This window comes from Zootoca vivipara, chromosome 14 (genome assembly GCF_963506605.1).
Source record: "Zootoca vivipara chromosome 14, rZooViv1.1, whole genome shotgun sequence".
NCBI classification, from domain to species: Eukaryota; Metazoa; Chordata; class Lepidosauria; order Squamata; family Lacertidae; genus Zootoca; species Zootoca vivipara.
In genome coordinates, this window is record NC_083289.1 from 35,079,294 (window position 1) to 35,100,117 (window position 20,824).

The 20,824-nt window shown below is 49.6% G+C and overlaps 1 protein-coding gene across 1 annotated transcript in view; it reads left to right on the top strand.

The window, feature by feature from the left end:
• The first annotated feature begins 417 nt into the window (after positions 1-417).
• Positions 418-20,824, top strand: part of LOC118092560 (cytoplasmic phosphatidylinositol transfer protein 1-like) — a 46,352-nt gene continuing 25,945 nt past the window's right edge. Inside the window, exons 1-2 of the mRNA XM_060282635.1 lie at positions 418-742; positions 8,485-8,655. Coding sequence (XP_060138618.1) covers positions 455-742; positions 8,485-8,655 — 459 coding nt within the window. The 5' untranslated portion in view covers positions 418-454. The remainder of the gene's footprint in view (positions 743-8,484; positions 8,656-20,824) is intronic.

Genomic DNA, 20,824 nt, shown 5'->3' on the forward strand with positions numbered 1-20,824 from the left:
GGCTCCGGCAGCGGGCAGCTCCCTGGACCCGCAGCCACAGGCACGTGCGGCGGCTGCGAGGAAGGATCGCCAGGGAGTAAGGGAAACTGGTTGGTCGTGAAGAAGCCGGCTCAGCTGGGCGACCCGCGTCCGGGTGAGCGGGGAAAGGGTGAGTGTGGAAGATTGAGCACTGGAACGGTTTAGGAAACTCGAGGAAGGGATTTGCTCCCGGGACATGGTTTCTTTTCATTGGTGGTGGCGGGGCTGTGTTCCAGAGAGGCAACGCAAAGCGGGTCCCCTAGACGGAGCGGAGACGGATTGCGCAAGCGAAGAGGCCAGAATTTGGAAAGGGCACGGATGCGCACGGGGGGGGACGGGACCTGGAGGAAGGTGGGGGGGGACGGGACCTGGAGGAAGGTGGGGAAAGGTTGGCTGGATGTGGGGCTGGGGAATCCCGGGTTGGTGAAGAAGCGCGATGAGCAACCAAGAAAAAAAAGCCGGGAATGCCGAGGGGATGGGAGGAGGGAGGGCGAGACGAGGAAGCGCGATTCTTGGAAAGGCTGCCTTCCCAGAAGCGCTCTTGGGAGGAAGCCTAGAGGGCGCGCACCGGCGAGGAAAGCGAGGGGCTGCGGCGGGTAGAGATCGGCCAGGAGCTGGGCCGAGGAGGAAAATCGCCCGCGGAGGAGTCCGGGGAGGGGAAACGGGGAGGGCTGCCCGGCCCTGCCTTCCCCATCAAACTCCTCCCCGTCTGGGCAGCCCCGGGGTAGGTGGCGATTGGCGAAGCACGTGGACGCGCGGGGTCTTTGCCGGGCGCCCCTCCGCCTCCTCTCGGTGAGAATCTTTGCACCCTCCGGGTGTTCCCCGTGTGGCCAACCGACCCCCTGCGAGAGGTGAGGCGCGCCCAGGCTGCCTACCTGCGGGGCCCGTGGAAACACCGAGGCGAGCCGGGCGTGGCGGCGGCGGCGGCGCCACCTCCGGCTCCCTCTCTCTCGCGCGCTTGCCTTCCACGCCCCAGTTAGCCATTGTTTGCTGGCAGCCGTCGGGCAGGTGAGAACTGGTCCGGAACAGGGAGGGAGGGCGGGGAGAAGCAGCAGCGAGGCCGAGTCCTTCCTGCGGGAAAGGAGATGGGCTGCAATTTCCCTTCACCCGCAATCTGGAAGGTTCCCACACGACCACCCCCAATCCCCCTCTATTTGTAGAGGCCGGTTGCTGGACTCGGGGAACGAAACGCTCTTTGCGCGTGCACCAAGGCACCACCGCCCCACAACTTGTATTTGCTTTAAGGTTGCGGCAGCATCGTGAACCCCACTTTGAACTCCACGGGGCTTAAATGTCGAGTGAAGATGCATAGGATCAGTCGCTGCTAACATTTAAAGGCTGAGCCTGCAAGTGAGCACGTTTTTCCTGGGTGACTCGCCCCGCTTCTCAGTTGTTGTCACCCCTTCCCTACAGAATGAGACTCTTGTGTGTGGAATCGGGAGAGTTTTAAGGTCTGAAAGAGGTTCATTTGCCATCCGGCTTCACTTGACAACCTGTTGCATGCTCAGATTTTGCTGTGGGGCATATGAAGCCCTAGTGCAGGTATCCCCAAACTGCGGCCCTCCAGATGTTTTGGCTTACAACTCCCATGATCCCTAGCTAACAGGACCAGTGGTCAGGGATGATGGGAATTGTAGTCCAGAACATCTGGAGGGCCGAAGTTTGGGGGTGCCTGCCCTAGTGCCCTTGAGCTATTTCCACTAAGGACCTGGCCAGTCTATTTCTGCAGTGGGGGGTGTGTGGTTAAGAAAAGTTGTTCCTGGTGGTGATAGGAGGCTTAACTGTCTCTCCCTTTGTGATCTCTCCATCCTATACCCCTCTCTCCATCTCCTCTAGCAGCCCCTTCCAAATCAAGTGCTTAATTTTGAGCCTCAGCAGAGGGCAAGTCACTGTACATTTGGATTACAAAAAATGGGCAGCGGGGAAAGGGTTAACTGCCCCTCTTCGCTCCTCCCCCTTCTCCCTCTTGAAGAGCTTTTCTTGTTTTAAAAAAACAAAAAAACCAACCACAGGATCTTTCTCTCCCTGCTCCTGCTAGATTTGCCTGCAACTTGTAGCTACAGCCCCACAGTAAACATAAACAGTCCAATCAGATCTGGAATTCGGGGAGGAGGATTTTTGAGGTCACAGATTTGTAGCTTGGCAACTCCTGCTTTAGAAATTCAAGAACTAGAAATGAGATTATCCTCTCTCTCTCTCTCTGTGTGTGTGTGTGTGTGTGTGTGTATTGTAAGGGACCTTCTTTTATTAAAAACAAGAGCAGCATAAAGAGAGCCATCTGGCTACTTAAGGGAACGGCTCTGAATTTGCAGATTCCTCCACTCTGTGTTTGAATTTGGGACTTCTGGGAGGTTTCATTCAAAGGTTCACTGCAGTGGGGTGATTTTTGCTGTGATCCCGGAAAACCACCACCGCCCTGCCTAGGATTTATTTATTTATTTATTTATTTATTTAGGCTGATGTTGCTGCTAGCTACACAATTCATGTAATACATAGTTTGACCCCAAGGCTCTTAGGCAGGTGTGCCAACTTGAATAAAATATTGTGGAGAGGAGCAGGTAAGCAGGTAATCGATCACATTGATGCACTGCACACACACCATTTGAATAGCAATGCCCATCAAGTGGGGGGGGGGCAGCTCCCTCAAATAGAAGTTGGCTCCTATGCCCTTCGGCTTAGCTATCAGAATCTCTTTGGAGGCTCCCTGGGGACATATTGTAATAGTAATAGTAATAGTAATAATAATTTATTACTTATACCCCACCCATCTTGCCGGGCCTCCCCAGGCCACTCTGGGCGGCTTCCAACAGGATATTAAAAGCACAACAAAAGATCAAACATTAACAACTTCCCTAGACAGGGCTGCCTTCAGATGTCTTCTAAAAGTCAGATAGTTGTTTATTTCCTTGACATCTGGTGGGAGGGCGTTCCACAGGGCAGGCGCAACCCTCAAGAAGGCCCTCTGTGGGAAGCAGGATGCTAGTTTAGACAGATCTTCAGGCTGGCATTGAGCCCAACCCTGAACTGGTGCTCTCTGCTCTTTGTATGTTCAGACATGGGACTCACTGCCACAGTGATGTCTGGCAGCTGAGATGGCTTTCAAAGTTAGGCATATTAATGGAGGAGGAGGAGGCTCCAGGTCTATGACTACGAGGCAGGATGCTGGACTAGAGAGCGACTCCTAGCATGAGTGAGTCTGTCCCAGCCTGCTGGGCCATGGTGCAGTTTTTTCTCTTGGCTGCACCTTCCTCTCTGCCTTCCCCTGCTAAGCAGAAGATATTCCACAACAGTGTTTCCCAACCTTGTGCCTCCAGATGTTTTCGGACTATAATTCCCATCATTCCTGACCACTGGTCTTGCTAGCTAGGGATGATGGGAGTTGTAGTCCCAAAACATCTGGAGGCACAAGGTTGGGAAACACTGCTCTACAAAAGGCCAAAAAAAGAGAAAAAAGGATCAGGCCCCCCTCCCACACATGCTCACAACGTGTTGCTTTCAAAGTGCTTCAGGTATGCATGCTTTCTTGCTGTGAAACCTCCTACAACAGCACCGTAGAGTAGGTCGGTGTTGTTATGTCCACACTGCAGATGGAAAAGCTGAGGCTGAGAAAGTCAGGGTTGCCTCAAGATGGGACTCAGTCTGGAGGGTTTTCATTGGGCAGTCTCTCAGCCAATGAACAAGAGCTCTGATTTATACACACCATCACTTTTTAGAACTGGCCCATTATTTGAATGCGTTTTATACCTGGGGACTGATTTTCTCAAGTGCAAAATATGTTGTACAAAAGCAGCGCTTGGTATCCTATCCCTAGCCTTCTAATCCAGCAACATATTCCTTGGAGCGGTCTTCCAGATAACACGGAGGAAACCGAGAAGCAGACCAACAGCCATCTCCTGCTGTCTGCCCCACACCCATCATCAGCACCCACAGCTTCTGAACATGGACACTATCCATCCAGGCAGGGAAGAAGCATAATCTGTGTGAGGACAAATTCTAGCCAGGCGAAAACACTCAAGATGGGTGCAAAGCAGAGCCAGTGAGGGGGGTGGCTTGGGGAGGGTTCTGGGGGCCAAGTAAAGAGGCCCAGAGGGCCACATTCCCCCCCAGGCCTGAGTTTTCCTACCTGTGGGTTAATAGAGCCATCCTCTGAGAACTTTTTAAATCCTTTCTAGACTATCTATAGCTAGTGGCTGGGGCAACCTAGTCAGATGGGCAGGGGTGCAATGATGATGATGAAGAAGAATTGCATTACTGTATCTATGCAATTCTCCCCCCCCCCCCAATCATAAAAATTAGGTGATGTATTCTAGAACTGGTTGAGCTCCTCTTTGCCTCTGCTACTAAGCAAAATTCCTGTTTGTCTTCGTCTTAACTTGGACAGCTGGTTGTTAACCATTAAGAATAGATGTATTATCATCAGAAGCATATTGACAGCGGATTAGCAGCCACGTTATAAATAAGTTGCCCTTTGGGCGAAGACCAAATGTGGTGTCTGTTCATTAGCACTTGGATTCTCTGAAGAGGCGGGGGAGAGAGAGACATCTCTGCAAGCTTTTTATTGTTTGCCTACTAGGCAAATACACAGAGTGGCTCTCAAATGAGGCCCCATAGTCAGCAATGCAACAAGCTTGCAGCAGATCCCAATCTGCAAGGGGTGCTGCTGAAAAACAGAAGTGTGCAAGGATCTCAAAGCAGCCACATCTTCCCACTGCGAAATAGACTTCCATTGTAGGCTTGCTCAAGGGAGCCTTTCTATTAAGGGCATGCGTTGTTCGGGAGAAGTGCAATGCACCAGGCAGAGCTTTAGCATTTCAGAAGCATTCAGGATTCAGCTGTGACGCATAGCCTTGAGCAAGCCCTTGCTTTCACGACTGGCCCTACCTTGCAGGGTTGTTGTGAGAAGGATTTGAGAGGACAGCTGGAGAAGCTGGTTTTTGAAATAAAGCCAAGCACTTTGCACGCCCTTAACGCAAAGTGCTGTGCTTGGGAGGCTCGCAGCCAGGATCAGTGACAAATGTAAACCAAGCACAAGGAAAGACCTGCTGGATCAGGCCAAAGGCCCATCTAATCAATCCAGCATCCTGTTCTCACAAGCACCAACCAGAAGCCCCAATGGGAAGTCTGCAAACAGGACCAAAGGGCAACAGTGCACACCCAGGATTTCCAGCACGTGATATTCAGAGGCACGCTGCCTCCTACAGTGGAAGAAGCCATCAGGGTTATTAGCCATTGATAGCTTCCTCCACAAATTTGTCTAGGTCTCTTTTAAAGTCTTCCAAGTTGGTGACCATCGCTGCCTCATGTGGGAGTGAATTTGACAGCTTAACTCTGCTGTGTGATGAAGCCCTTCCTTTTCTCTGCCCTTGTGATTTGCTTGCAAATTTTATGGATATCCTATGTTGACTTCCTGAAGGAATCCTACCTAACAGGGCTGGTTTGACATGCTGGCACCTAGAATCATAGAATTGTAGAGTGGGGACTCCCAAGGGTCATCTAGTTCAACCCCCTGCAATGCAGGAATCTCAGCTAAAACACCCCTGACAGATGGCCATCCAACCTCTACCTAAAAACCTCCAAGGAAGGAGAGTCCACAACCTCCCGAGGGAGACCTTTCCACTGTCGAACAACTCTTACTGTCAGAAAGCTTTTTCTGTAGTAGATTACTTGATGGCTGGCACCTGAAATGTGATAGGATGAGAGTATTGCATTTGTCCATGTGGCTGAAGGACAGTATAGGTTAGCACAGGCCTTGTCAACCAGGGGCCTTCCAGCTGTTTTGAACTAGAGCTCCTGTTATCCCCAGCTCAGCAGCAGCTGATGAGAATTGTCCAAAACATCTGAAGAGCACCAGGTTCTTGAAGGCTGGGAGAGTGTGCTGGATGAGACCTGGCAGGATCGTGGTTCAAATTTTGCCAGCCTGGAGGTGGCTCAGGGGGTGGGTGGTGCTGGCGACATCTTCAGACCCAGAATCAGATCGCCATGTTATTTTATTTTGAATCAGGGATGGAAAGCCTGTGGCTCTCCAGATGTTGGAGGCCTCCATCTCCCATCAGCCATCATGACCCAACATTCAGTGAGGATGGGAGCTGTAGTCCAGCAGCATCTAGAGATCCAAGGGTTGTCCCCATCCCTCCTCTAAAGCAACTTGTGTTCATGATCAGTCAGGGTAGCTCAGTTGGTCAGAGCATGGTGCTGATAATGCCAAGGTTGCAGGTTTGATCCCCATATGGAAGAACTGCATATTCCTGAATTGCAGGGGGTTGGACTAGATGATCCTCAGGGAATCTCCCAACTCTACAGTTGTATGATTCTATATGCTTTAAACTTGATCAGAGCAGCAATTTTTGCCTAATCATCATCATCTCTTTCCATGCCTCTTCTGGCTGCCGCAGGTGCTGTTAGTGACCTGTTTGGGGAAAACCATTGAATACAGTGGTACCTCGGGTTACAGACGCTTCAGGTTACAGACTCCGCTAACCCAGAAATAGTACCTCGGGTTAAGAACTTTGCTTCAGGATGAGAGCAGAAATCGCCGGGCAGCGGGAGGCCCCATTAGCTAAAGTGGTACCTCAGGTTAAGAACAGTTTCAGGTTAAGAACAGACCTCCAGAACGAATTAAGTTCTTAACCCGAGGTACCACTGTACTAGAACTTCTTTTGGTGGTGTGGCAAGGAGATATCAGGACCCTGGATAGTTCCCAGTGGGCCCTGCTAGCTGAGCTTAAGAAGATGATGTCTCAGCAGTGACTTGAGAGTCACTTGAAGCCTTGGAAAGCCTGACAGCACTTGACCTCCCAGCAGCTCATTCCTCTGCAAGGGCTGGTCTGCAATATGTAAAGGGGCTAGTAGCCTTTTCTGTCGTCACGTGGCTTTTGTGTGGTTGTGGGGCACATGGGCCTGCAGAGGAATCGCTTTCAGAGAGTGTTGGAAGAGCCAGCTCCTCAGGCCATGGCAGCATAGAGGAGGGTACGAGGACTCCTCCTTGAGTGTATCATCTGAATCGGAGCTCCTCGGGCCCACATTGGGACCCCGAGGCAGGGGACGTGGCAGATAGCCTCACTGGCTTGCAGAGGGGAAGAAGAGTTTGGATTTGATATCCCGCTTTATCACTACCCAAAGGAGTCTCAAAGCGGCTAACATTCTCCTTTCCCTTCCTCCCCCACAACAAACACTCTGTGAGGTGAGTGGGGCTGAGAGACTTCAAAGAAGTGTGACTAGCCCAAGGTCACCCAGCAGCTGCATGGGGAGGAGCGGAGACGCGAACCCGGTTCCCCAGATTACGAGTCTACCGCTCTGAACCACTACACCACACTGGCTCTTGAGAATGTAGGCACCTGCATCATGCTTGGATTTCTAAAGGGAAAATGAAAATCCTTGGAAATCCTATGGTGGATCACCTGTGTCACATATCTTGTGGTACTTAGGTGGGTGTGCTTTCGTAAGTCCAGCATCCTCTTATCACAGTGGCCAGCCAGGTGCCCCACTGAGCATCTTTGGAATAATACTAGTCAGGGACTCTAGGACATTGCATTGGGGCAGAGCTCGCGGTGAAAAGTGGCTGGGGCTATGGTGCCAGATGGCAGCCAGCTTTGCCCACCATGAGACGACTTCTTCCCCAAAGAGGTGGCTAATTTGTTGTCTAAACAGGCGGCCAAGACTTGTGTGCTGCTTGGAAGCTACAAGATCTGCATTGTATTCATTTTTTGAGAGGATAAAGGCACTCTGCACATTATCAGAGGGCTATCCTTCTTACCTCCCACTTCACAGGAGCAGCCTGAACCCTGGCATTAAAAAGAGAATGTGGGGCACAAATTATAACCCTGGGCGTGGCAGAGTGGGCCGCGGTTACGGCTAGTACCAATATACCAGGCCTCCCCAAACTCGGCCCTCCAGCTGTTTTTGGACTACAACTCCCATCATCCCTAGCTAACAGGACCAGTGATCAAGGGTGATGGGAATTGTAGTCCCAAAACAGCTGGAGGGCTGAGTTTGGGGATGCCTGCAATATACAGTACATGGGAGTCTTGCCGTTTTTCTCCCCCACATACCCTTTACGCCTGACCTTTTGAGTAAGCTTGCTGATGAGGTGAGATTTTTTAAACACTACATAGCCTAAAAGAACATGAGAAGATTTGGGGTGGTTGGGTAGTGGGATGGTTCCAGCAGCGAAGGAGCACTAATGTGACCTAACTCCTCCACTTCCTGCCTCCTCCTTATCTCCCATGGTCTGGCTTCTACAGCTCTTTTGGCTGAGGAGACTGATGACCTCACAACAGCTACCATGACAACCGATTATGAAGTCACAGGCAGAGCTGTACCTGTAGCAAGGGGGGGGGAGAGATATATATATAAAGAAGTAGAGCTTTGGATCTGAGTGAAGGAGGGAGCCGAATTGCTTCTCAGGACTGCCCAGCCAAGCAAATTCCCAGATTTACTCCACTCTTAACACGTCTCTTCTCGGCTACAGGATGCATCCTTCCCCAAGGGATTCTCTGGGGCCACTTGGCTGGTGAAGAGCCCACGTTTCCATTGGAGTGTGCCGTGCCACGAGGGTCCACCCTGCTCAGCGCCCAGAGAGACAGCTGGCAGTATGTTGGTGAAAGAGTATCGGATCTGCATGCCCCTCACGACCGAAGAGGTAAGATGCAGTGATCAGCCTGCAATAGCACAGGGAAGGGCAGGCTGCTTGCAGTTGGGTGTTTGCTGCCATTTAGCAAAGAGGCCTCTGAGCCTCGTCCAGAGCCAGGGACCCCTCTTTTTTTGGGAGGGGGGGAGAATGGGGTACTCATCCCCTGCTGTAGAGCAGGCGCAGTTGCAGCCCATTTCCCTTTTACTTCAAGAGAGCTCCTGGTGGAGTGGTGGAGAGAGGATGCTTTTTACCGAGGAAAGATCAGAGATGAGCTGTGTGTGTGTGTGGACAAGCAACAATATAATTAGAGAAGAAAAAGGCTGGAGAGATCTCTTCCTACCAGATTCCCCGAGAGAAATATAGCAAAGAACAAGGTGGCGGTTGGAGCAGAGGTTTGACTTAGGGCGGGGGGGGGGGGGGTCGGGACCCAAGGGCACATTTGCAAAAACCGACAAATTAGTTGTGGGCAACACACACCATAACCACACACTCTCACCAGAATTCCATGTACTCTCTCCCTTCAACAGTTAACTTTTTAACAATTTCTTCAACTTCTCCCCCTAAGCATCATTGGAAGAGGGGGGTGGTCTTTCTGAAGAGTGTAGCTGAAGAGGCAAGAGTTAATATTCCGTTCTCTCTCTCTCTCTCTCTCTCTCACACACACACACACACACACTTAGGCTTGTAGAATGAGATGTACCCTATGGGCACCAGAAAGGCTTCTGTGGTCCCATGTGCACCCACTGGCCCTGTGTTGACAGCCTACACCATGGGGCGTCTATGCATATCCTATACATATCCTCAGGTGGTTTGAATCTGAGCCCTGGGACCAGCCTGTTGAATATCTACTTGCTTTGCAATGACTGGAGTTCAGTACTCTTTGCTGTTTCCCATGAGGCCAGTTCAGATACATTTGCGCGTATGTGTGAAGCTGTTCCTTTTCCTGACACAACACGCTCCTGGGTGCTCCAGCCTAGTTCTGCATGAACACCAGGGAGCAGGGCAAGCTGGAGAGCACAGGAAGTGGCCCTGCTTAGGAGCTGCATCCACGCATGAGGGGTGAGATCTCCTTACAGTGAGGGGTGCCTCAGAGCATTTAAAAGCGGAAAACCAGGGATGGGGAACCTGTGGCCTTCCATATGTTCTCGGACTTCAGCTCCCTTAAACGCCAGCCAGTAGTCAGGGAGGCCTGGAGTTGAACAACATCTGGAGGGTCACAGGTGCCCTATCTCTGGTGAATACACTCTTTGGGTGAGAAGCTGGACATCCTGGAAGTACATACAATCGTAGAATCGTAAAGTTGGAAGGGACTCTGAGGATCATCTAGACCAGCCCCCTGCAGTGCAGGGATATGCAGCTGCCCCATATGGGACTCAAACCTGCAACCTCGGCATTATCAGCACTATGATCTAACCAACTGAGCCATGCATCTTGCTGTTACTACGTTTATATTCTGTCTTTCCTCTAAAAAGTGCAAGCAGGCCCGGCTCTACGTAGACCCCTGGTGGCGCAGTGCACCAGGGCGGGGGGCTGGTAAGCTGGGCGCCGGCCTGGTAAGGAGGGCGCCGCGCGGCAAAGCCGTGCGGAAACCAATTGCGCCCTGCGAGGGCGGGGCGGGTGGCGGAGCGATCTCCGCCCCTCAGCACCAGGGCGCGCGATCTGCTCAAGACGGCCCTGAGCGCAAGGCAGCACGCACTCCCCAATCCAATCCTCACAACACCCTGTGAGGTAGGTTAGGCTGAGAGGTAGTGACTAGCCCAGTGAGCTTCATGGCAGAGTGGGGATTTGAGCCCTGGTTTCCCAGTTTCATGCCCAATGCTCTAACAGTTGCACCTTACAGCGTGGGGGAACCTGTGGGTCCTCCAGATGTACCATATCGTTTAATCCTTTCCCTGTTTATATCCCACCTTTCCTCCCTAACGAGCCACAGCAGCAAACATATCAATAATAATGTGGTTGTTTTTAAAGAGCATTCGAAAAGCAGTTGAAAACATTCTAAACATAATTAAAACCGTATCCTTCAGCTGTCAAATGCTTGCAGAAACAGGAGTGCTTTTAACTTCCTCCTGGAAGCCGATGGCGATTTAGACAGGTGCACTGCACACCAGGGAGGGCATTCGGCATGTAGGGAACCACTACTGAAAAGGCCCTGTCATGGGTCAAAACCACACACCCCCAGTGACTGCTCTACCACCAAGGCCTCACCTGTCAATCGTAGAGTCTGAGATGGTTGGTATCAACGACGGCACACTTTTGGGGACATGGGTCCCATGCCGTTTAGGACTTCCTACACTGGTACTAACATCCTTGGCAGCCAGTGCAGCAATTTCAGGACCAGTGACCTGCACCCCCATTGGGTTGCCCTGCTCACTGATCTAGCAGCCACCTTTTGCACTAGCCCCATGTAGGCGGCTGTTTGTTCCAAAGCGTCCCCACGCCAGTGTCCCCCCTGCTTGTAAAAAGCAAAATGGTTGTGTGATGAGAGTGTTTCCACCCTCCCCCATCCCAGCCTAGCTTGAACTTTCTGCACGCAGCACCCTTTTTATTGGAGAGGAGGGGAACAGCTGCCTGAGTTTTTGAATCGGCTCTTGGACCCAGCTAGACTTGGAAGGCGCATCTCAGCCCCCGCCGCCTTTCCTGGACAATACAAGCTCTTTGTACTACCAGTTATTGGCTTTCTGTGTAAGCAGAGGAAGAAGTCATATGGGTGTGATGCTGGCACTCTGGGGAACGTGTGAGAAATTTCCTGGAGTGGTGTTAATTGTTCTGGGGATCCTGGACCTGCTGCCTTCAGAGGTCTTCCTGCTGCTGAGAATCTCCACTGTTCACTGGCTGCTCTCTACTCAAGCAGAGCTGACATGCCCAGAATCGCACAGCCTGCAGGCTCGAAGGGGTAATAGCCTTCTCCAAACTGGGGCCCTCCAGCTGTTTTGGACTACAATTCCCAGCAGCTCCTTATAACCAACCTCATGTTTTCCTCCTGAGGTGGTGGACTAGCACAGGCATGCAGATTCACTGCTTGAGGGCTGCAAGAGCAAAGGATGGCTTGCGCATGCCAAGTTCATTTATTCATTACATTTATATAGTGCACCCTTCCTTCAGTAAGCTCAAGGCAATGCACAGAGTCCTCCCCACCTTTTCTTCCTCACAACAACCCTCTGAGGTAGGCGAAACTGGAAATGACTGGCTCCCTGAGCTTCATGGCCGAGTGGGAATTTTATACTGTGTCGTTGTTATGTTTCATTTTTGCAAGATGTTCAGAGAATTGATTTTATGAGGCGTCTTACAAATACGACTATGCGAACGTAAGAACTGGACCAAGAACTCTGGACCAAGCCAGTGCCCATCTAGTTCAGCATCCTAGTCTTACAGTGGCCAGCTTGATGCCCCAATGGGGAACCCACAAGCAGGACCTAAGCCAGGCATCCCCAAACTTCGGCCCTCCAGATGTTTTGGACTCCAGATGTTTTTCCCATCTTCCCTGACCACTGGTCCTGCTAGCTAGGGATCATGGGAGTTGTAGGCCAAAACATCTGGAGGGCCGCAGTTTGGGGATGCCTGACCTAAGCATAACATCTGCTCTCCCTTCCTTCTGTTTCCAGCAATTGGTAGTCTGAAGCATTACTGCTTTCCACAGTGGAGGCAGAACATAGCCATTGTGGTTAGTAGGAGTTTAGTCTCGCCCTCCTCCATGTTGTCTAATCCTCTTCTAAAGCCATCCAAGCTGGTGGTCATCACTGCCTCTTTGTTAGAGCAAATTCTATAATTTAATGATGTGCTGCTGCTACCACCACCACCAATAATAATTTGAACCACCATCTCTCCAGTTCTAGTTCAGCACACCAGCCCACTCTTGACTCTGCTTTTACCAGACTGGTGGTCTCCAGATGTATTTGGACTACAAATCCCATCATCTCCTGCTGGCTGGGTCTGATGGGAGTTGTAGTCCAAAACATCTGGAGAGCACCAGGTTGGGGGAAGGCTGTCATAACATTCCCCCCCCCCCAAAAAAGCGCACTATACAGGATTATTTAATTTCAGAACACAGTTTCATGTGACAGGTGTTATTTCTACAATGTTATAACTCTCTAAAAATGGGCCTTCCATTCAGGATGAGTCAGGAGGAGAACTCGCTCCTTCTCAAGATGGCCAGGGGCTGTGTGGTGGAGAAGGCCCCAGGAGCCATGGTTACGCTGACAATCTTTTTGCGCTAACTAGATTTAAGTTGCCGCTCTGAGGAGGTGGAGGGGTCGGACCTCAATCTGGATGAGCTTCTTGGAGAAGCCGATTTGGTCAATGCAGAATGACACATTCGCTCCCTTTGACAGATGCAGCTTAAATAAGCAATCTTCTCCAGTCATTCCGTGGGCTCTTCTGACACAACTTTCAAGCAGCTCTGAGGAACAAAGAAACTGCCTTGTACTGAGTCAGACCATCTAGCATAGTATTGCCAGCACAGACTGGCAGTCACTCTCAAGGATTTCAGGCGCAGGCGTCTTTCGCAGCCTTTTTCTTTTTCTTTCCCTTTTTCTTTTCTTTTCTTTCCTTTCCTTTCTTTTTTCAAAAAACAAGAAAACTCATGAAACTGAACTCAGTGCCCACTAGGACTTTTGACATCACCACATAAATGTACACAGCTTTGGTTATAAACCAGTCACTTTCCAAGAGAGAGGGCAGGTTTGGGCTCTGCGACTGGTTTTTGAGAATCACAAATCAGAACCCTCTTCTGGCATACAGAACTAGGCATGCAATTCCTTGGATCTTGACCTGTGAAAATCATAAGTTGTTAGTACTCTACTGATAAACCAGGCTTAGATAGGGATGGGTAAATTCAAATGTTTCTAACCCCCCCCCCCACCTTCATTATTTGTTTACTGTGCTGGCTGGGGCTGAAGGAAGTTAATCTGGAGGACCACAGATTCTTTGTCCCTGTATTGGATAGACTAGCCCAGTGTGCCTCCAAGCCCGATTCAAGGTGCTTCCCTTGACAGACAAAGCCCTATGGCTTAGGCCCCAGATATCTGAAAGAGTGCCACCTCCCATATGGACCAGCCCATGACCTGAGATCTGCAGGGGAGGCCCTGTGAAGTTTGTGGGGTAGCAGTGCATTTCAGGGCCTTTTCTGTGGTGGCTTCCAAATTATGGAATGCTCTTCCAAGGTGCTTCTGGCCTTGTCACTGTAAATCAGGGGTGGGGAACCTTTGGCCTTCTTGATGTCATTGGACTACAACTCCCAGCATCCTCCCAGCATTGACTATGCTGTCTGGAGTTGATGGGAGCTGGAGTTTAACAACATCTGGAGGACCACAGGTGCCCTGCTGCTGTAGTCAACATTTTGACGTCGGCTCCGGGCAAACCTTTTGGCACAGGCCTTTGTGGATGGAAGACATTAAGATTGTTGCACTGTGTGTAATCTCCCCTGGGGCTACATGACAAATGGTGGTCTATTAATGCCCTAGAAATAAATAACGTGATATAAAGCAGCTCCTGTGAGCTTAGCAACTGGAACTGCTATGATGTCTCCAAAACAGAACTGAATGTTGTGGCAATGGCAAGAGGGAGCTGTTTGGGGACATCCCAGCAGTGCCTGATCTCAGGAGAACGTGGTGTGGATCCAGTGAATAGCAATATACTGTATTTCTTTACTTGTCACCCCACCCTTCCTCTAAAGGCCTTGGGACAGTATGCATGGTTTTCTCACACTTCCCCATTTTATCCTCCTAACGTCCCTGTGTGAGGTAGACTTAGGCTGAGATTTGGCAAGTGGCTCCTGGTGGGGACTTGAACCTGGTTCTCCTGCTCTGTTCTGAAATATTCTAACTACAACACCACAGTGGCGTGCACAGGATTTCAGAGAATCTGGTTCAAGCCCCATATTTACTCCTTGTTCCACCTTGGGCAAAACTCTTAAAATGTCAAATTGCCACCTGTAAAAATCAAAACAAAAAAACAAGCAGCCTCCCTCACTGGGTTGAAGTGAGGGCAAAGCCAATAAGGCTCGTGAAACTTAAGATGAGGTATAATATAAGAAAAGCCAGTTTCATATTTGTCTCTTTGTCATGCTCAAGTGCTACCAAGGGACGAGGGAAGATAATGAATGCAGGATCACAGCCTGGTCCCGGGGGGGGGGGGGAGGCAGCTGCCTCAAACCAAGGCGGATCAAAGAACCCTTCTAGCTCAATACTGTCTACATCAGAGTAGCCAATATGGTGCCCTTCAGGTGTAGCTGGGGCTCATGGGAGCTGGAGTTCTTTTGCAGGCAAAACATGTGCTTTCTCACATGTGACTCTTCACTGAGTAATAGCAGAGCCTTGGGTAATGGCTCTACTAGTGGGCAGTTCACTAGTAAATGATCTAATTGTCCTGGCCAGGAAACTTTTGGTCCTCCTGATGTAGCTGAACTACAACTCCCATCAGGCTTAGCAAGCATGGCCAATGTGGTGGGAGTTTTACCTCAGCAGCAACATCTGTAGGGCCAAAGGTTCCCAACACCTGCTGGTGTTTTTGATGCCTAATGAAAGCTAGAGGCCAATGTTTTGGCTTCGAACCAGAGAGGCCTGTGTTTAGATCCTCACTTGGTCACAAAGCTTACTGCAGGGTGGCTCTCTGGACATGGTTGGACCACAACTTCCATCATCCCTGACTGTTGGCTTTGCTGCCTGGGGCTGATGGGAGTTGGAGTCCGAGAGGGCTGCAGGGTTCCCCAACCACTGACTTTCCGGGCAGCCTTAGGCCAGCCTTTCTTCTTGCCATCCCTAACCAGTTTGTTGTGGGAAGAGTGAAACTTCTGGGGGAAGGGAAATGCCAAAGCCCATGCAGTTGTAAGGAGGGGGAATCTTTTGGGCAACACCAGGCTGTGTATTTTGTGGCCCGGAGTTTGAATAGATGGGCCTTTGAGGAGGCCACAAGCCCAGTGTGTGCAGCGTCCCACAAACACGCTTCCTGTGGCCTGGGAGCGCAGGCTGCCCGCTTCACAGAGGCCTCCCCTGCTCAGCACGAGGAGTGTCAATCATGCGGCTTCCTGCCTCCTCACGTGAAAGGCCTTAGTTGCCGTGGTAGCGTGCGTCATGGAAACTTCCTCGTGCACAGGTCTGTGGAGGAGCGGAAACTAAAGGTATGCTGCAGATCTTGTGGAGAGACAGAAGGCTTTCCACCCCTGTCCCACATGATGGGTTCGGGGGCCCCCACCCACCTTTGCTCTGGCTGGATAATTAACATTTGCTATTTCTCTGTATGGGTGTGTATGTATAACACACACACACACACACACACAGTGTTTGTGTGTGCATTTGTGTATAGTGTGTGTATTTATAAAATATTGTGTGTGTGTATGTGTATACACTTGCACAAACACATAACACACATAATCTGCATTATTCTTATTACAGTTAATAAAACAGCAACGACAAAGCAACAACAGTATAAATTAAAAGCCATTAAAAACACAAATACAACAAACAGATTTAAAGCAAACCCTAACAAGTGGGCTCTTGTGGTAAAATACCCATTTATTCAGCTGGGAAGTGTGTAGTCCCAGTTGCTTTGTTTATATGCCACGTTTTCTATCTGTGCTCAGATACATCAATGGTTCCTTGTTATCCCAGGAAAAAGTGGCAAATGTGGTGCTGCAGGATTCTGTCCTGGGTCCGAGGTTGTTCAACGTCTTTAAAAATGACTTTGGTGAAGGAATAGAGGGGATGCTCATCAAAATTAAGATGACACCAAACTGGGAGAGGTATCAGGGTTCATAGGTTCAAAGTGACCTTAATAGATTGGGCAGCTGGGCCACATCAAACAAAATGAATATCAGTAGGGACAAATGTACGGTTCTAGTCTTTGCTGGAGCACAAATGTAGGATGAGGAACATCTGGCTTGACAGCAGTACATGTGAAAAGGATCTAGGAGTCCCAGTAGACCACAAATTTAACACGAGTCAGCTGTGTGATGCAGCAGCAAAAAATGCCAATGCAATTACAGTATAGGCTGAATCAACAGTGTCCAGATCAAGGGAAGTAATAGTACCGCTCTATTCTGCCTTTGTCAGATTCCACCTGCAGTCCTGTGTCCAGTTCTGGGCACCACCGTTTAAGAAGGATATTGGCAAGCTGCAACATGTGCAGAGAAGGGAGTTGGGTATGTTTAGCCTGGCAAAGAGGGATCTCTTCCAACTCTCCCGTTCTATTGTTCGATGACCTGTGCTGTTCAAATAAAAACAGCTTAAGTGCAGTCATAAAACAGCAGTGCATAATAAACAGTATAATATCTCTACAACAGAGCACTAAAAAAGAAAAAAGTCAGCTATTTAACACACACCAAAATTTGAGTGAGCATAAAGCTCACCAAAAGGTCAAGTAAAAATATCTGGTAACTCCGCAAACCTGTTTTCACCCCTCCCCCCCCTCTATTATGCTTCAGCCAAAAATACAGAGCTACAATAATCAGAGTTCACTTTGAAGACTGATTGATTGTTAAACTGTTCGGGAAGTTGTAGCTCTGTGAGGGCAGCAGGAGTCTCCTAACAGCTCTCAATACCTTTAACAAACACCATCTCCCAGGATTCTTTGAGGGAAGCCATGATACTAATAGGTGGCGCTGTGGTTAAACCACTGAGCCTAGGGCTTGCTGATCAGAAGGTCGGCGGTTCGAATCCCTGTGACGGGGTGAGCTCCCGTTGCTTGGTCCCAGCTCCTGCCAACCTAGCAGTTCTAAAGCACGTCAAAATGCAAGTAGATAAATAGGAACCGCTACAGCGGGAAGGTAAACGGCGTTTTCATGTGCTGCTCTGGTTCCAGAAGCGGCTTTGTCATGCTGGCCACATGACCTGGAAGCTATACGCCGGCTCCCTCGGCCAATAATGCGAGATGAGCGCGCAACCCCAGAGTCGGTCACGACTGGACCTAATGGTCAGGGGTCCCTTTACCTTTACCTTTATGATACTAATATGCTATTGATAATTTAGGACTATTAATTGCAACAGGTTTACTTTGAGTAGGATTTATTTGGATGCAACCGAAAGATCTGTGGTCTGTCTTTATCCAAAAAGGGAGAAAGCGCGGCAGACATCTTCACCCCTGTCAATTTGTATCCTGGCCAGGCATATTAAAGAAGGCTAGTATGCATGTATCCCGGCTGCCCTAGAGGGACTTGGTAACGCCGTAGATCATTACACAGACGCCAGTGCCTTTCCTAGCAGCTGCAAAATGCAAAGGACTCAAGAAGGCAGAGTCATGCAAGTTTAGTGCTTAACAAACCCCAACATCCTTGCAAAAAATAAAAGAGCTCTGCAGCAGGAATAAATTTTGCAAATCAAGCATACAGTACTCTCACAATGCTGGAGCTCGGGGCCAACCAGATTTGCAAGGCAGAGAAATAACTTATTCACATAGTTCATTTTTAATCTATGGAGTTTGCTCCCACAAGAAGCAGTGATGGCCATCAACTTGGATGTATTTAAAAGGCGTTCAGACACATTCAGGGTGGATAAGACTATCTACCTCCACCTTCAGAGCTATTATGCCTCTTGACTACCAGCTGCTATGAATTGCAAGTGGAGAGGATATGGTTGCTCTCAGGTCCTGCTATAGACACCTGCAATCCGACAGGGCTGCTCTTATGTTTTTATGTTTTCGTAGAACTTCCTTTATTCAGCTCTTGTTAGCCATTAGGAAGGCAGGATTAAAGCAAAGCATCTCTGCCCTCTGAAAATTTCATCTTAATATCAATATCTATATATTCACAAGTTGTGGATTTGTTTGACTCAGTCATAAGGATTAGAAACTTGCTTTTTTTAAAAGGGGGGGTAGCGGGGGGGAAAGAACTCATTATACAGTCATACCTCGGTTTAAGTACGCTTCAGTTTGAGTACTTTCAGTTTAAGTACTCCGCGGAACCGTCTGGAACGGATTAATCCACTTTCCACTACTTTCAATGGGAAAGTTCGCTTCAGGTTAAGTACAGACTTCCGGAACCAATTGTGTACTTAAACCGAGGTACCGCTGTATTCCAGACAAGGATTGTAGTTTACTTCCAAAGTTGTGGAGAGGATTTTACGCAATGTGTGCCATGTGTGTACATGGCAGAAGTAGTTATGGGAAAGGCCACAGCTCAGTAGTAAAGCAGAAGTTTTGCATACAAAATCCTAGATCTGTTCAGGAAGGGTTGGAAAATGCTTATGTCTGGATCCTTGGAAAGCCTCTACTCAGACCCAATGGTCTGACTTGGTATAGAGCAGCTTCCTACGGTACTTGGGAAATGACAGTGGCTCAGTGGCAGAGCATCTGCTTTTCATGCAGAAGGCCCCAGGTTCAGTCCTCAGTAGCTCCATGAAGGACTGGAACATTCTCCAGTCTGAAATCCTGGAGAGCTGCTGCGAGTCAGTGTAGGCAATACATTTCACCAATTTTACAATAATTTTAACACAGGCATCCCCGAACTCTGACCTCCAGATGTTTTGGGACTACAACTCCCATGATTCCTAGCTAGCAGGACCATTGGTCAGGGATGATGGGAATTGTAGTCTCAAAACATCTGGAGGGCCGAGGTTGAGGAAGCCTGACGTATACATTTTCTTTAACTCATTATATATCATTTCCCAATACAGTGGTACCTTGGGTTGAGTACCCAATCCGTTCAGGGGTGCCGTTCGCACCCCGAAAAGTACTCAACCCGAGCGGCGATGGCGTGTGCAAAATGCACAGAACGCTTCTGCGCATGCAAACGTGGCAGAACCCGGAAGTAAACACTTGCGGGTCCGCCGAGTACTCGTACGCAACCCGCAGCGTGCTCAACCCGAGGTATGACTGTGTGCTTTTACCTTGTTATAAGTCCACCACATATGATATAAGTTCCCTTCATTTTCTTTACATTTCCAACCCTCCTTATTTCTTGTCCTATACATTTTAGCAAGTTTAGTTGGTGTTAGATCTAAGACTTTCCTCTTGGTCAGCAGTGGCTGCAGTTACAAGCATCCACCTCCTCTTATTTCTCTCTCTTCTGCATTGTTTCAACATGATGTTACCCAAGCTGCTGAAAGTTTGGAGTCAGTGGTGGCTGGTACACGTTGGGACTGGCAGGGCAGAAGGCAGGAAGACCACCAGTGGGTGGCGCCAGAGGCAACGACAAAGAGAGCCAACCATTCTGGGTTTGTCCCCATTCTCCTCCTCCCTGCCCCGACAAGGGGCAACATGGAGGATAAGGGCGGGGGGGGGGGGAGAGAGAGAGAGCTGACAGCCAGTGCCACCCGCTGGCCCTGTTGTAAGTTATGAAGGCAGAGCAGGTGTGGGCTGGCTGAGGGCAGACTGAGGTTGGTGGGGCAGTGTCCCATTTGCCCAAATGGATCAGCTTAAGCTGGTTGGAGCCTTTGCTCAGGAGAAGCTGTTTGATAAATGGCTCAGATCGACTTGATCTTTTTGAACGACAAAAGCATGTTCGGTGTTATTCCAGAGGAGAAGGAAGATGGGGAACGGGTTGAGGCGGCTGTGGCCTTGGCACCAAAGCAGATGCAAATGGCAAGTGGCCAAATTGGCCCATTAGGAAAAGGCTCCTAACGAAGGTGCAATGCTGCTGTGGCGATGCCATCCAAGAAGGATGAATCCCCTGCAGAAGAGGCGGACAGCTTGTTCTGGGCTGAGTGTCCCTTTGGAAAGAGTTCATTTGTACATTTTGCATTTATATAATTAACACTGTTTTCGTACCATTTGCATGGATGTGGCAGACCTCATCGCTCACGTGGCCAACCTTCTTGCTTAGGGCAGCATGACCTTCTGGGCTCAGGGATACTGGGAAAGGGAAAACATTGCAGCCCACCCCCCAGGCAGAAAATGTGGCTCGGCACCAGAGCACATGCTTCGCACCTAGAAAGTCCCCAGTTCAATCCCCAGCATCTCCAAATAAACGGGGCCAGGCAGCCATCTGTGGGGAAGATCTCTCCCTGCCTAAGATCCCGATCTGCTGCTGGAAATTAGATAATTCTGTGCTGTGGACAAATATAAGGCAGTTTCTGATGCTGCAGGTTGGGTGAAATGTGGTCACTGACCAAAGTTAGTAATGCACAAGAAGATTTTACTAGTCCAACTTGAATGCATGTGGCCTGAGGACTAGAAAGTTGCTTCATTCCTAGCTTTCTTATAACTTCTCCCCGTGGTCTACTGTAGACAATTTTGACCCACCATAGGTAAC